This window comes from Perna viridis, chromosome 3 (genome assembly GCF_037379345.1).
Source record: "Perna viridis isolate PV_CMFRI_1.1 ecotype Kerala chromosome 3, ASM3737934v1, whole genome shotgun sequence".
NCBI classification, from domain to species: domain Eukaryota; kingdom Metazoa; phylum Mollusca; class Bivalvia; order Mytilida; family Mytilidae; genus Perna; species Perna viridis.
The window spans coordinates 51,090,726-51,105,750 of NC_142447.1; the positions used below are offsets into that span (position 1 = coordinate 51,090,726).

Sequence of the window (15,025 nt, forward strand, 5' to 3'; positions counted from 1 at the left end):
AATTCATAAAGAAATTCAAACGCCTGAATTGATCAGATATGTTGAGTAAATCATTATCTTAATTATGAATGCCTAAAATATGAGTTTCACAGTGTCGGTATGCAGTGAATGAAAATATGTTTGATACTGTGACCAGTTTTCTAGGGGTAGGGGTAATATTTCTAACATTTTTTTTTTTGAAAATTCTTTCTTGAAAATTAGTTTTGGTGGTTTATTAATGTGGAAAATAATTTAGTCACGCAATAACTTGTAAGAGTCGACTTTATGCAAATATTCGCGGGAGTCGAAATTCCCATGTTTTAGGAATTCAAAAAATATATTCTGATTACGAAAATCGCCACAAGTCATCAACAGAGTCCCAGGTGTATCAATTGTGATAATATTGAACGTAAATAACAAATAAGCTATTTTTACTATAGAATAAACATTCTAGGGTGACTGGATAGACTACCCAAGTATATTTCGTTCAGCATTTTTCTAATCGGCGTTGTGACGTCTATTTTGCCTTTACGGACTGATTTGAAGTTACACCGGATCGAAAAGTTCCGGGGTCCCACGTCATCATGAAATTTTTGTCCACATCACGTAAAGAAGAAATAACTGCACGTAAAGAAAAGAAAATGCACATAAAGTATTTAGAGATCGACATAACGTAAAGATGAAACGACCTCACGTTATAAGAAAACCACTGCACGTAAAGATAAATCCACATAACGTAATAATTAAACGACAGAACGTAAAGACAAAAGTACAGAACGTAAAGACGAAATGACAGAACGTAAAGACGAAATGGCAGAACGTAAAGACAAAACGACATAATGTAAAGATGTTCATACATAACGTAAATACAAAATGATCACATGTAATTATAAAACCACAGCAAGTAATATAAAATTGACAACACGTAAACAAATGTGTATCTCATCAGACAGTTTAGGCGTTCCAAATGAATCCCCTTAATTAAGAGGGGTTAGTGGAATGTTCATTTGCTGATCATCTACTACAGATCCCAAAGAGTAAACGCTGTCAGCATGAGTAGCCATAGAACGTAAGTAATGATTAGTAAAACAATTCTGACAATTCCAAAAACCTACAGATGGAAGCTGAGTTGGAAGAGGGTAATGATCTTACTTCATGAACTTTCACAGAATGCGGTCACAATGTATTATCACCGTACACTTTATTGGCTAGATGAATGGTGTTAACTAGCCACCTAGAAATAGATTTAGCTGAAATAGTCTGCACATCTTTCTAAATAGGCAAAAAACGAGTTAGAAGCTGGACGTTTGTCCTGAGTTTTGTTAAGATAGATCTTAAGAATCCTTAAAGGACAAAGTAGATCGGAATAGAAGGAGAGACTGGAATATCAATACGTTCTAAACCTCTGCTAGGAAGCTGATTTTTACATTTCAGAGAGGGTCTGTTAACAATGTAACAGAGGACCGGTATCTATTATAACGTAAACAGGCTTCCGTAGTAGAAAAAGCATGTACCTCACTTCTCCTTCTACCTGAGGCTAAGGCTTATAAGAAGCAATATTTGCAAGTCACAAATTTTAGATCTTACTCAGTTGCAGGTTCAGAGGGTGCCATTTTTCGAGCTGACAGAACCAAACCAATATTCCATTATGAATAGGTTTTTTGTCTAGGTCTTTCAAGTTCAGAATTCCCCCAAAAATAACTCAAATGATTATTGTTAGAGAAATAAGATCCAGCTGATATAATGAGAGTTTTTCAAATAGCAGATTTGTAACCCTTAATGTGTCGGAACCAGATTCTTTTCTTCGACAAAAAAAAAAAAGAAAATCTGCGTATTGTGCAGAGATGTTGTTTGGATCAATTTCCCGTCTGGAACACCAATCACTGAAATTAACCATGCAGTTAGCTCCAGAGGCAGTCTCTGTAGACTGTCTGAGAGCCGTAGAGATGTATCTGAAAAGCCTTTCTCGCATAGCAACCATGCGTTTTGCGGGTGAGGATGCAGAATTATTCCTTTCAACTGAAACAACAAATTTGGTCGCAGCGGAAGGAGTGGATTCGCGCAAGACAGTTGTAGAAGATTTGTGAACCATCTTGTCTTGGTCAAGCTGGAGCAATAAGAATGATCCGACAAGACTCTCGATTGATTCTTTGAGAGAAAGAGTAATCAAGGGAACCAAGATTCTAGCTGAAATCAAAAGAATATATTCCAGGGACAAAGACCAGACATGGAAAACAGACAAACACAACATAACATAAAGTATAAGAACATAAAGTAACTAAAATAATACACACAAAGAAACAAAAGTAAATGAGCAACTCGGACTCCACTAAAAACTGGGAGCATGGACCAGATGCACCGGCAGAGTAAGTATCCTCTGCTTTTCTAGAAACAACCGCCGAAATCCTCATAAAAAGTCAAGTCCAGGGTAGACGAAAGAGGAATGGTAAAATATGACACGTCGAACAAATCAGTTTTCATGGTGCAGATGGATACACCGTTACGATCCACGAGTTCATGATGACGACCATAAAACTTCTGTAGTGATGACTTCAATCTTGTAGCAACATAACCTTGTTCCAGAAGCCTTATTGGAAGAAGGCTAGCGCGATACAAAAAGTCTGTGTATAGTTACGGCAAGCTCTGGTATAACGTATGAGTTGTGATATGAAAATTCCATACGCAGGTGCTGAAGGGATGTTGCCACAGATGAAAGGAAAGTCGACAATTCTGAATGAAAAAGTCATCACGTTTGTCGTAAAGTTTGGTCAATAGGTTTCCTTGACAATCGATCTCTAAGTGTAGATCGAGGTATGAGGCTGACTTCACGGTGTCTGTAATATCCTTTATCTTAAGTTCTGTGGGGTAGATGCGATGTATCAGATCCCCGAAACTAGGACTGTTTAACGATAACACGTCATCTATATAGCGGAAACTGAGATTAAATGATCTAGCTAAACAATGTTCTTTCTTTCGGATCAGATCAGCTATAAAGTCAGCCACATAAGAAGGTGTGGATTCGTGCAAGACAGTTGCGGAAGACCTGTTAACCATCTTGTCTCGGTCAAGCTTGAGAAATAAGAATGATCCGACAAGACTCGATTGATCCTTCAAGAACCTGAGAGAGAAACCTGGACGGGGGAAACATGACGTTTCAATAGACTATCTGCCAATACTTTGAGATGACCTGTAATGTGTCCAATGACAAGGTGAATCTGAAACTGAGCACAAAGCTGAAGAACTTCTTTGCACAGAGCAAATAGGATAGGTTATAACTTTGAATGCCTACCTGATTCTGAATAACTGTTGAGATGTCTTAAGCTAGAATCACAGATTTGCGAGCGAGATCCTCCTTGAAATGAAATAATGCGAGACGTGCTGCTCTCATCTTAAACAGGTTGATGTATTTCTTCATTTAAGCCACAGGCCTGATAAAGTTTCCTTCTTGAAAAAAAAACTCCATAACCCGGACACGAGGTATCTGTGTCAACAGTTATTGGAGGAGTTGAATGGGAAAAAAAAGAACTCCCTGACTGAAGAACATTTTCTTTCACACTCGACCATTGAAGATGGGGAAGTAGAGAGGGGAGAACTGGAAAATCTGCTTCCCAAACATGAGAGGATGGGGCCAGTTTTCCAACTGATAAGGACGAATATATGAAGGTGTCCAAGTGGAACTACATGAATTAGATTCCAAAGCTTCAAGCCTATAGAAGAAAAACTCTGAAACAAGAAAGAAAAATTAAGGAAACTCTTTACTTGAGAAACAACCACTTGTTGAGGAAGGTCAACAGTAGATGTAATTGCAACACTGCACCTTGGGGTGTTACTAGGAACACTGGCAGGTGGTGTTACATAAAGGGGTCACCTGGATATCCGTAAACAGGATAATGCATGGGCAAAGATTTGATGTGCGAGCTGTACCGCAATATGATTTGTTTAATTTGCAGAGTTATGAGACCAGACTATATTTTTAACATTTCTCAATCAATCACAGAAGACCTCTAGGAAGCATCTTCTATGAAACCACATGTCGGATTCCTTCCATATTTGCCGTAGGATGTGTGTTGTAATGAACTACATATGTGTAGTACTAAACCGTCACTGCCAAGTTTGTAGAAGTTGATACGATATAATCTTTTATTCTTTTTTATAAAGGAATAACTGGCACTAATTTTCTGTAGTAGTCAATACTAGTTATCTTGTAATCGCGACTTCTTGACTAAGCACAATTCATGTTATAAGCACTTCCTATATACGAGTGTATATCTATATCGTATGCTATATTGCTGCTGTCGCCGGTGTTTTTGTCATTACCTTGTGGCTAAATAATATTTGGAATTCAGGATGCCATATTTTATTCTTCAAAAATACAATTGACCAAAACATTCATAAATAAAGTGCATAATTTAAAAGTATATATAATTAATATGAAAACCGATATTCCGAAATTATGAAATATTGAAACAAATTAAATTTAGACAGAAACAAACGCCGTATAATGGAATGAATTTGTAGACAGGTTTAGTTAGGGTTGGACCAAGTTAGTTCATGCAAGGTGTGCTCGATACGTCATCAGTCATTCATCAATGAATATGCAAATGATGTATGATGAATGAATGAACGATAAATGTGAATGAAAAATACGAATAATAAATACGATTAACGTATACAAACACAAACAAGACATTTATTTTATATTTTCCGTGACACTGCCATTTTGTTGGATGTATATCTTCAATCACTATTGTGCTGTACTTGCCCCTCAACCCCTTAATTGGTCAAATAAACTGGTATTCTTGTGTTCTTACTATACTTTGATTTTATTTAATTTTTGTTTGTTTGTTTGTTGGGGTTTAACGTCCGAGCAGCAATAGATTTTATTTAATAAAAACAACAAAAAACTGATTAATATAATGCGGTCAGGAAAAATTCTTAATACATATTTTTATGATAATTGTTCTGAATGAATTTATACTCATTCATCTTCTTCAAATTAAAAATCGAAAACATTTGTAAATAAGGTTTTTATTTGTTATAATATAGTCTGAAGATATCCTTCCAAACATTTCGAAAATGCAGATCATGGTTTTAGACCAACCGTGATGAACCAATCAAAAATGTTCTCACGTTTTTGTATCGTTTGATTTAATTGGCCTAATATTCGAAAGCCCACCATTTTCGAATGTTGACATTTTAGGACTATTTGGATATAGCTATGAAGCCAAAGAACGAAAAAGAAAAAAACCAACATATCCAAGTCGCAGTCCGTTGCAGGTACATTCATTCGAGTCTTAACATCGTTATTTTATAGAACGTATAAACTATAGATCTCCGAAATTCGTCAAAATAGGCTGTTCTATTTCACACAATATGAACATGACCAGCGACAGTGGCAGTTCACATTTCTACTTTCTTCTTAGTTAGACACTCCGTTGTCTCAGTTCTGTGTAGATTGCTGTTTGAAAGTGCACTGTTCAATTTATGATTAATTTGCTTACACTAATATGCATACGGTCAAAGATCAATAACTTGTGTTGTAAGAAACTTGATACTGGGAAAGGATATGGTATTATGGAGAGGATAATAATGACTAGCATGCTAGTCACCACTTCAAGGTCTGAAGCAGTTTTGATCTTTTTTTGAATGTGGCAGCAAACACTGACTACATTGTTCTTTGGGGTGGTAAAGACTAGAGGGAGCTATGTGCATTAAAAAATGGCAAATACAAAATGATTTCAAGATGCACGGAAATATAATTTTTCACAATCCCCTTGCACAGTAAATAAGGCGAGCATATTTTTCTAAGCTAAGTTTGTCTGATTTTGAAAGTGATATGCATGATTCAAATTGGGGAGATCATTGTAGAGTGAAGTTTATTTAAAGTGGTTGAGTATGTATAAACATGAACATGGCAGTAGACTAAGTAATTCTGTTGTTTAGAAAGGGTTTTTCTATATCTTGTGTTTACTTTTCATTTGGGTTAAACATTGATTGTATACAGTGGTAGAAACCAATTGAAAAAAACCAATTCATTTAAAGATTTAACAATGATACGGTGAAGATGACCCTTACATATCAGCTATCAAATTTAGCATGGACACCCTGTCCAGCTTTGTACTACATCTGTTACAACTTGACTAACATATGTATTTGTTTTATGTGAACACTTCAACACTGTTCTCCCTAAGATTTACAGAAAGCATCCTGGTGTCCCCTAAATTTCAATATAACATCTTGCATCTAAAAATTATATCACATTTGTATTGGTCCCTGTGGGAAGTTGTTTTCGGATAGCATCTTCGTAAAAAATGTGGCCCTTGGGGAATCACTGTTTCAATGAAATACAGAATAACAGCAGTTTTGAAGTCAAAACAGAAAATTTCACGAGCCCTACAGGTAGATATGTGATGTTCTATCTAAACCTTCGAAACTGACGTTATTCTGTTTATTGGCTACCGTACATACTTGGGTATATAAGTCAGATTTTTGGGAGTAAGTTTTGAGTTGCCAAGATGGGTTCCTACTTATAACGAGTTCTTGGCAGTGGCTTAAATCTTATAGTCGGAGCAAATGGGAGAATCAAGGTATTGACACGAAAACTGACACCTACGTTAAACAGTCAGATCTGCACTGTACTTGTGTATTGTAAAAATCGACCTATATATCATATTTGTTATTATTGTGTATGCTTGTAAAGTGATGAAATAAATGAATTTTTGCAGTTTTATTTTTATTATGCCTTACAACTAAACTATCTTTAATAAAATTTGTATTTCCTGTATAGCTTCTTTTGTTTGTGATTTTCACTTGCATGTCACATGGTTGTTGAATATATCTGAATACCAAAAAGATGGCATGAAACATGACTAAGCAATGTACCATAGTTCACAAGTAATATTAGCAATGCTAAGAAATAATTAAAATTTAATTTTAAATTTAATAAAAACAAAAGAAGTTAACATTATCATTATTGGTAATTTCATAACAATATAACGATAATAGGTATGGTGTATATGTCAAAGAAAACCGTCTTGATGGACTAAATTGAAAAGAAAACAATGAAAGGTGATTACCAGGTAAAATGTGCTATAACATTAATGAGCTATCAATCCTTTGATCACCTTAATGGATAATTAATTTATATTAAAATCCTTTGATCTTAAGATGTGTCCAAGTTTCCGTTAAAAATTGTTCTTCACAGTTCTTAGTTTTTACTTATTCTAATCTGGTCATTAGTTGTACATGTATAAACAAATTATCGTAAAATGACGGTCACACTTGCTTGGGTCACCGGTAAACATTGAATGAGGACAACTGAAATGGCTTGTTATATTTATTATGTAAATCATTTCAAATATGTACAGAGCAATTTTATTGAAAAAAAAGAGATACACGTTTATGTTGATTGGATACAACGTACGCCCTGGATGTAAAAACTTCGCAGCACAAAAAAAACACACGATCATTTTTCACATTTTCCACCAAAAATTGTGCCCTTCCTTACAATTCACTGATTGTTGTACATGTGAAAATTCAGTCTGACTTATAAGCAGGTCAAGGCTAGATTCCAGAATTTTTGGGCTGAGAATGGGGTTCTGACTTACATGCGGAATCGACTTACACACGAGTATATACAGTGTGGGAAACTATATTTTTTTTCCCCAACTTGCCAGTCTGGCTAATGGAATATTGATCTTGCTAGCCACATAGAAATTGAACTAGCCAAAGTAAGAGCACCACATCCCTCTACCCTGCTCATATTTAAGCCACTTTCTTCCTAATTTCCATTCATTCAAAAAATTTCTAATTTATGCTCTTCACATTTTTGGGTTTTTTTCTTGTGCTATATCTGTTTTCTCTTGGATTTGACTATCTTCTGATTTTCTTTTTCTTTCTTCAACTATCTTTTCATTTGTTTTTAAATTTATCAAAAACTTTTCCATTTTCGAATATTCCTTCCCATTGACATTTTTCATGTACTTTACAGAAACAAAATAAGTACTCCATTTCTGAACTCCTATTTTAAAAATAAAATCATATTATAACAGATTCATTATTATGAAACAAGAAAATGTTCGTCATTTTCTTGTTTATTTTTATTTTGACAATAAACAACTAATTTGCAAGGTAACATATCTTAAATTACCAAGATAATTTTGTTTGAATACTAATACGAGATCAGGACCACCACGTAGGTTTTGGCACATCCCGTTTGCCAGAAATTAAAATGGCAGATCGTAAACAATGCTTTTCAAGTCAATAAAATTGTGCATAGCATGCCAAAATTCACTTGACATATTCACGCTAAACTTCTTAAAATGTAGGAAACATATTTTTAGTGTTAAGGGATGTTTTACTTAATAAACTGTTGGCTGGTTAACTTTCCTTGGAACTCGCCAATCAACTGACGTGTGTAAGCTAATGAGAACTCGCCAAATAACACATCTATTCGTATTTGGCAAGCTGGCGAGCGGTGGTTTCCCACACTGATATTCGGTACATCACAGTCAATGTTACATAACATTGTTATTGGAAATCACTGATTGTTTTTTAGTATCACAATTATAAGGGAATAGAAACAATAAAAAATTGATATAGTTACAGATAAAATAGAATTAATTTAAGGTTTTTTATATGATTATGATCTGAAATAATTTTTTGAAAGAAAGCAGAGGTGTTGTGCCCTTCTATTTAGGTTAGCTGGGACACTAATAAATATTTTGGTTCTTACAGGGGTATAAATACTACAGAAAAAAGACAAGGGTCATACTCTGTAGTTGATACAAATGGTGAGAAAAGGGAAGTGACAGTCAAAGAAAGATTAGGAATTAATCCTAGTACAAAAACTTACAGTTTTGACCATGTTTTTACACCTTCTTCAACACAGCTTCATGTCTACAAGAGTATTGTTATTCCAATTATTGATGAGGTTCTTCAGGGATACAATTGTACAATTTTTGCGTAAGTATATATTTATAGCAATTAGGTTTTGAAGTTTTGATCTGTGTTTTTTTTAAATTTTTTTTAATAATAGTATAAAAGAGAATGTTTATGATTTTGGAATTTTTAAATTTTGGTAGTATACATTTCAGTGAAATGTGATTCATAATTTTCAATGTTATTAATCATGATAAAGTAGTGTGTGAAGTAAATTATTTATAAATCTAACTTTTGACTAATGTGAAGGTATGGTCAGACTGGTACTGGTAAGACCTATACAATGGAAGGAGAAAGGACAGATGATCCAAGTATTTCTTGGGAAGAGGACCCATTGGCTGGTATTATTCCAAGGACCATGTATCATATCTTTGAAAAGCTGCAAAGACAGGTATGAAGAAAAGGCTGTTTCATTAAGTATCAATCATGTCTAATACAGGTATTTCCATCTATCGTTAACTTCATACTGGATAAGCACATGAATTCTGAAACAGATCTTCATGTCAAATAACTATTTTATTGAAATTTTGTGTGATTTACTATGATTATTATTTGTCGATAAATTTAATTAAGGAATGTTAATGTCCTCGATACTTATTCAGTAACTAGATACAATGTATTTCACAATTCACTTAATTCTTAACAACAGAAAAAACAACTTGACAAATCAAATAAAACATTACTCACAACTGAGGCAATTTCCACAGTACAGAACTTTTAAAAAAAATGGCAGAAATTGCCTATGTTGCCGCCCATTTCTGATACTGACACTTGGTTTTCAAGCCAGATTCCATCTTAAGGCAAAAAAAAATACACTAGGTCCCAGGCCCCGTCGCATCCATTAAAAACCCTCCTACATCTGCAATTTTTATTACGGTAAAATCTGGAAATTTCATATCTGTTTCGGAAATTTTCATATCATGTCCGGAATGGACATAATTAGTTCACAGAATTGTCTGCGCACTTGACAGAAAGATAAAAGTACAATGCAAATGAGGCTGTTATTTAATATTGATTATTAAAGAAAACTTGCTTCTGATATAAAAAAAAGCCTCCCTCCTGCATCAATTTTTTTAAAAAGTGACCTGAGTACCTGGGCATTTTTTTGTGTGGCCTAACTGTAACAATTTGTCTGTGTACATTTATCCGACTGACCCTAAGCCATTGTGGTACTTGGTAATTCCAGTTAAAAACAAAAGTAAGTATAATCAAAGTCTTTCCAGCATACATGAGACAACTCTGTTTTTACAATCTTCAATGTGTATGGTTAACCCAGTCTTTAACTGAAGCCAGTCAGCAGCATGGCAACCACAGAAATAGTTACTGATATTACATACAAAGATGTTAACATGTGCAGGATACAACACTCTGAGACTAATGATTTGGGTGTAGTAAAGGTGAACCTGTGCCCAAAAAAATAAAATGAAATGGAAATGCTGACCTACCTATCCTATGTTTTTTTAAGCATGTTACCTTAAACAGATGTATTTTTTTTCTCGGCCTGACAGGATATATATTGAAGTTTGAGACACTAGCTGAGTTCTGATGCCAGTAGTACGTGCAAAGGTCTTTTTGTTTTGTTTTGTTTACACTGAGGTGACTTTTTTCATTCAAATAAGTTTTCTCATTCTCCTGACAAAATGTGATGATGAAATAACGTTCTTTATACCTTTGAAGCAGAAACAACTCAGTTCAATAATAAGCTTTTTGTTAGTGGAATTAATGCTTTAAGTATTTGTTTGTGTGCATTATTTAGGATGTTGAGTTCTCTATCAGAGTGTCATTCCTTGAGCTGTACAATGAAGAATTATTTGACCTCCTGGGATCAACAGATGATCCACTTAGACTTAAAATATATGAGGACAGTTCAAGAAAGGTACCTATATGAATATATTTATGAATATTAGTTAAAATATTACTGGTAGTTGGGGTCAGAAAAGAAATTGAAATCTCCATAATAACACATCCACCAGAAAAAAAAGCTATTGAATAAAAAAAGTTGTGGATTTGTAAGAAATAACTTTGAATATACAGGTAACTTTTACAGCGAATAAAGTCTTCGATAACATAGTCATCTAAATTAGCCTATGACTATAGATAACAGAAACAATCTCTTCACTCTACATTATAAGAATTAAAGTTGTAAATCAAATGAAGAAGTTCACTCAACTCAACTGTGTAAGCTATCATGCTCAAATCATACTTTGTGCTCTCAGGTCAACCTGTGGTTAGAGCTCATGCTACTGAAGAAAAACAGGTTAGATTGGCCTCTTTTTCAGAGAGACATTTAAAGTCTTTACACTGCTAGTGTGATAAAGAGAAATCTCAAGACACCCATTAGCAAGATTTCTGGGAGGAGCTTTCTTTTAAATGGTTCAATCCTCTTGAACAAATTGTTAATGTTCCATTATTGGTTCATACTAAGTAATTAGTCTCTGATGAAAAAGCGGAAGTAGAATTAGAGAAAGTTGGTTCCTACCATTTAATGGAAAACAAGCTAGTTCTGTAACATGGCTGTTTAGTTCTTTTAATACTAATAATTAGAATACCCTGCTAGTATAAAACATCAGTATTGTTTTTATATTTTCAGGGGTCAGTAATTATCAATGGTCTGGAAGAAGTTGTAGTAAGGTCAAAAGATGAAGTATATCAAATTATTGAGAGAGGTTCCGCAAAGAGACAAACAGCTGCTACTCTTATGAATGCTAGTTCTAGGTAAATATAGCAAATTCCCCTAGCATTGGTTAAACTTGTATCTGGAAAAAAATACAGAAGCGTCAGCAGTGAGATGATTCAAATTTGTCAAAATCCAAAAACATAGCCTAAACATGAACACATGAAACAGAGATGATCTACATGCACAGTGTGTGAACTGAATAAAAAACATTATATATAAACTGAAGATAAGGGAAGCAAAATGTCACACAAAAAACTAAAGCATTAGCAATGTGAACTCCCACAAAAAAACCAGAAGTGACACCAGGTGTTGTGGAATGGTAAACATATCCTGCGGCACCCGTCATATTGCAAGTGACTATGATCTGGTAATAAACTAGCAACAATAATGCAGCTCTGCGACACGTGTCAAACAATATTCACACTAGTTTAATGTTGACCATCTACATATATGTTATATTAACAATAATTGTAGGTTACCTACAGAGTAATTATATTAAACAATTAATACTTTAAAAAGAAATTTAATCTACATTTTAGATCCTTACCTATCTTGGCTGATAATGATGATTGTTCACTTCTTTTACATGTTCAGTCATGTTTGCTTACACTTTAAAGATTTATAAATCAAACTCAATTAACGCCTAGATTATTAAAAGTGAGAGAATGACGACGTGGAAATATGCACATTCAAAATATTTCTGATTTCAGTCGTTCACATACAGTTTTTTCAGTAACAATTCACATTAAGGAAAATACAGTTGATGGAGAGGAGCTTCTTAAAACAGGAAAACTGTATCTGGTAAGGTGATTTTAAAAATGTCATTTGTGTTTGTTTCTGTTTTCCTGCCAATGATAGCCTGATTATCATTCATTAAAAAATATCTCTGTTAATAAAATTTATTAATAAAGATTTGTTCTACTCTATTTCTGTCCATTGAAACATTATTTTAACATTTAAAGATAAGAAGGTTCCAAACACATAATAATGAGCAAATAGCTGTATGACATATTTAATTTATAAATCCTTCATAAGTGTTTTAAGAATTGACCATTAATAACATGCTATTAAGGTTTCTATCATGATTTGGTTGATACACATTGAATTGGTAATAAGAATGCTCAAAACAGTTGCAGTGACTTTCCTACAACCATGACACTCTTTTGTTACCAATCTGCTGAACAATACAAAGGATTGACAAAGCTATTGGGACATTTAAACTGACCAGTTGCTATTGAAAGAGTTGATAAAGAGTTAGCCACTCACCCATGAAAATTTACCTGGTCAGGTGTAAGGCAACCAATACTGGCTATGTTTCACATATGGAATTTTCTCAGCTTGTGAATATTACAATGTGTTTTGTGCAGAATTTAATGTGTTTTTTTTACCTAATTGTTTTTTTTTTGTACTTGCTAACACAGGAAAAGTACTAGTGTGGAAAACTATTGATTGTGAATATTGTTTATATTTTTCCAAGAAAAAAACCTTTAAACCCACAGGTCCCCAAGTGGATAACAAATAAAAAATGGCAATTTAAAGTAAAAGGGTAACACTTTCATGGAATGAACAATAACTTGAACTTACAATGTTATGCTATTTATTTGAATTGTCCCATCTCAAAGCTGAATCCATTGAATACTGTTGTTTAAATATATGCATTGAAATATACTCCTTCAAAGTATCTTCTTTAGCAATAGTTTGGATTCTTATAAATTTCTTGCACATGTTTTAATATATAAAATTTACATGTACAAAAAGTGTATATAGTCCTGATGAAATTTAATGCACTTCAGCCATAAGTATAATTCCAGTAAAATCATTTTTCACATAAAACACTCAAATTAGAACTTTAAATCATAGCACTTAATCCAGAACAACAATTACAATGAAAATAAAAGTAAGAAATATTCTCCATATAATTTCAGTTACATGTATATCATTGCACATAATCCCAAGCTGTACTTCCAGTGAAAAAAAAAATAATCCAAATCTTAAATTTAAAAATAACCATTGCACTAGATCCCAAACTACATTTTATGGTAATGAAAATCATTGCACTTTAAAAAATGCACTAAATCCCATTTAAATCCAAAGCTATCAATTCAATGAACTGCACTTAATCCAAAGAAGTTTCAGTGTAAATAACACTTATTCCAAATCTTCAATTTCATTGAAAATCATTGCACTTATAATCCCAAATTATAATTTCTATCAAACTCAATGCACTAAATCCCAAACTATAACACAAATTAAAATTATTATTAACATGATTCTTAATCCCAAACTATGAACACCCGAAACATAATTTCAATGGAAATCCTCCACAATTAATAAAGCACTTAATTCACTTTTAAGCATACTCATACTCAAAACTTAATAAAATAAACTCATAGCACTATTTCAAAAATTGCAATTAACGTGAACCTCAAACTGCATTTTGTATAACACTTGTTCCTTAACTATAGTATGAATCACATACTTTCCACTGAAAGGGCACATTGGTAGGCCTATTCCAGTTTTATGAAGGAGGGAATAAATATCAATTGAGGTCTCTTTTTTATAATAATATATTAAAGACTTCTGTGCAATGTAGTTAAGATAAAATAAATACTTTTATATATTATTCTAAATAATGGTTTTCAACCTTGTCAACAAAATACAATACAATATATAATTTATTAAATCTGAACTCCCCTCACCAATGGAAAATAGAATAACCCAGGTAGCTGCTTCAGATTTAAATAGCCAGGTGCTAGCTATGAAAAGATTCATAGGTGAGTATTCATCAACTATTTCAATTGTAACTGGTCAGTTTAAATGTCCCAATAGCTTTGTCAATCCTTTGTATTGTTCAGCAGATTGGTAACAAAAGAGTGTCATGGTAGGAAAGTCACTGTAAAAACACACTACCAGATTGAGTTCTACTAGTAGATAAAATCTGTATCATACGTTTGTATTTCTCTGTTACTACATGCTTTTGAATAACAGATAAATGTACAAAGATTAGAGATGGATAGTTAAGAGCATATAACCAGCAATTATCTTCTCTCATATGTAAATTAATCCCCTATTTTATCTTTGAAGTAATAAAACTAGGAATGATTATTTTAGGTTGATCTGGCCGGAAGTGAAAATATTGGTAGATCTGGGGCTGTAGACAAGAGAGCTAGAGAAGCTGGCAGTATAAATCAAAGTTTACTAACATTAGGACGAGTTATTACATCTTTGGTAGAACATGCTCCTCACATACCTTATAGGTGAGTGTAAGGCTTTGGTAAAACATACTTCACATGTACCTATAGGTAAGTATAAATATTTGGTAGAACATGCTCCATGTGTACCTTATACAATGCAGGTAAGTGAAAATCTTTGGTAGAACATACTTCACATGTACCTTTTACGTTTATATATAAAGCAGATTTTCACATT

The 15,025-nt window shown here is 33.4% G+C and overlaps 1 protein-coding gene across 1 annotated transcript in view; it reads left to right on the forward strand.

Annotated features, from left to right (window-relative positions):
- Positions 1-5,125: 5,125 nt before the first annotated feature.
- LOC148622794 (kinesin-like protein KIF11) overlaps positions 5,126-15,025 on the forward strand; it is a 52,933-nt gene continuing 43,033 nt past the window's right edge. Inside the window, exons 1-7 of the mRNA XM_088572996.1 lie at positions 5,126-5,256; positions 8,716-8,943; positions 9,169-9,310; positions 10,676-10,795; positions 11,510-11,634; positions 12,307-12,397; positions 14,708-14,853. Of these exons, the coding sequence (XP_088429122.1) occupies positions 5,198-5,256; positions 8,716-8,943; positions 9,169-9,310; positions 10,676-10,795; positions 11,510-11,634; positions 12,307-12,397; positions 14,708-14,853 (911 nt within the window). The 5' untranslated portion in view covers positions 5,126-5,197. The remainder of the gene's footprint in view (positions 5,257-8,715; positions 8,944-9,168; positions 9,311-10,675; positions 10,796-11,509; positions 11,635-12,306; positions 12,398-14,707; positions 14,854-15,025) is intronic.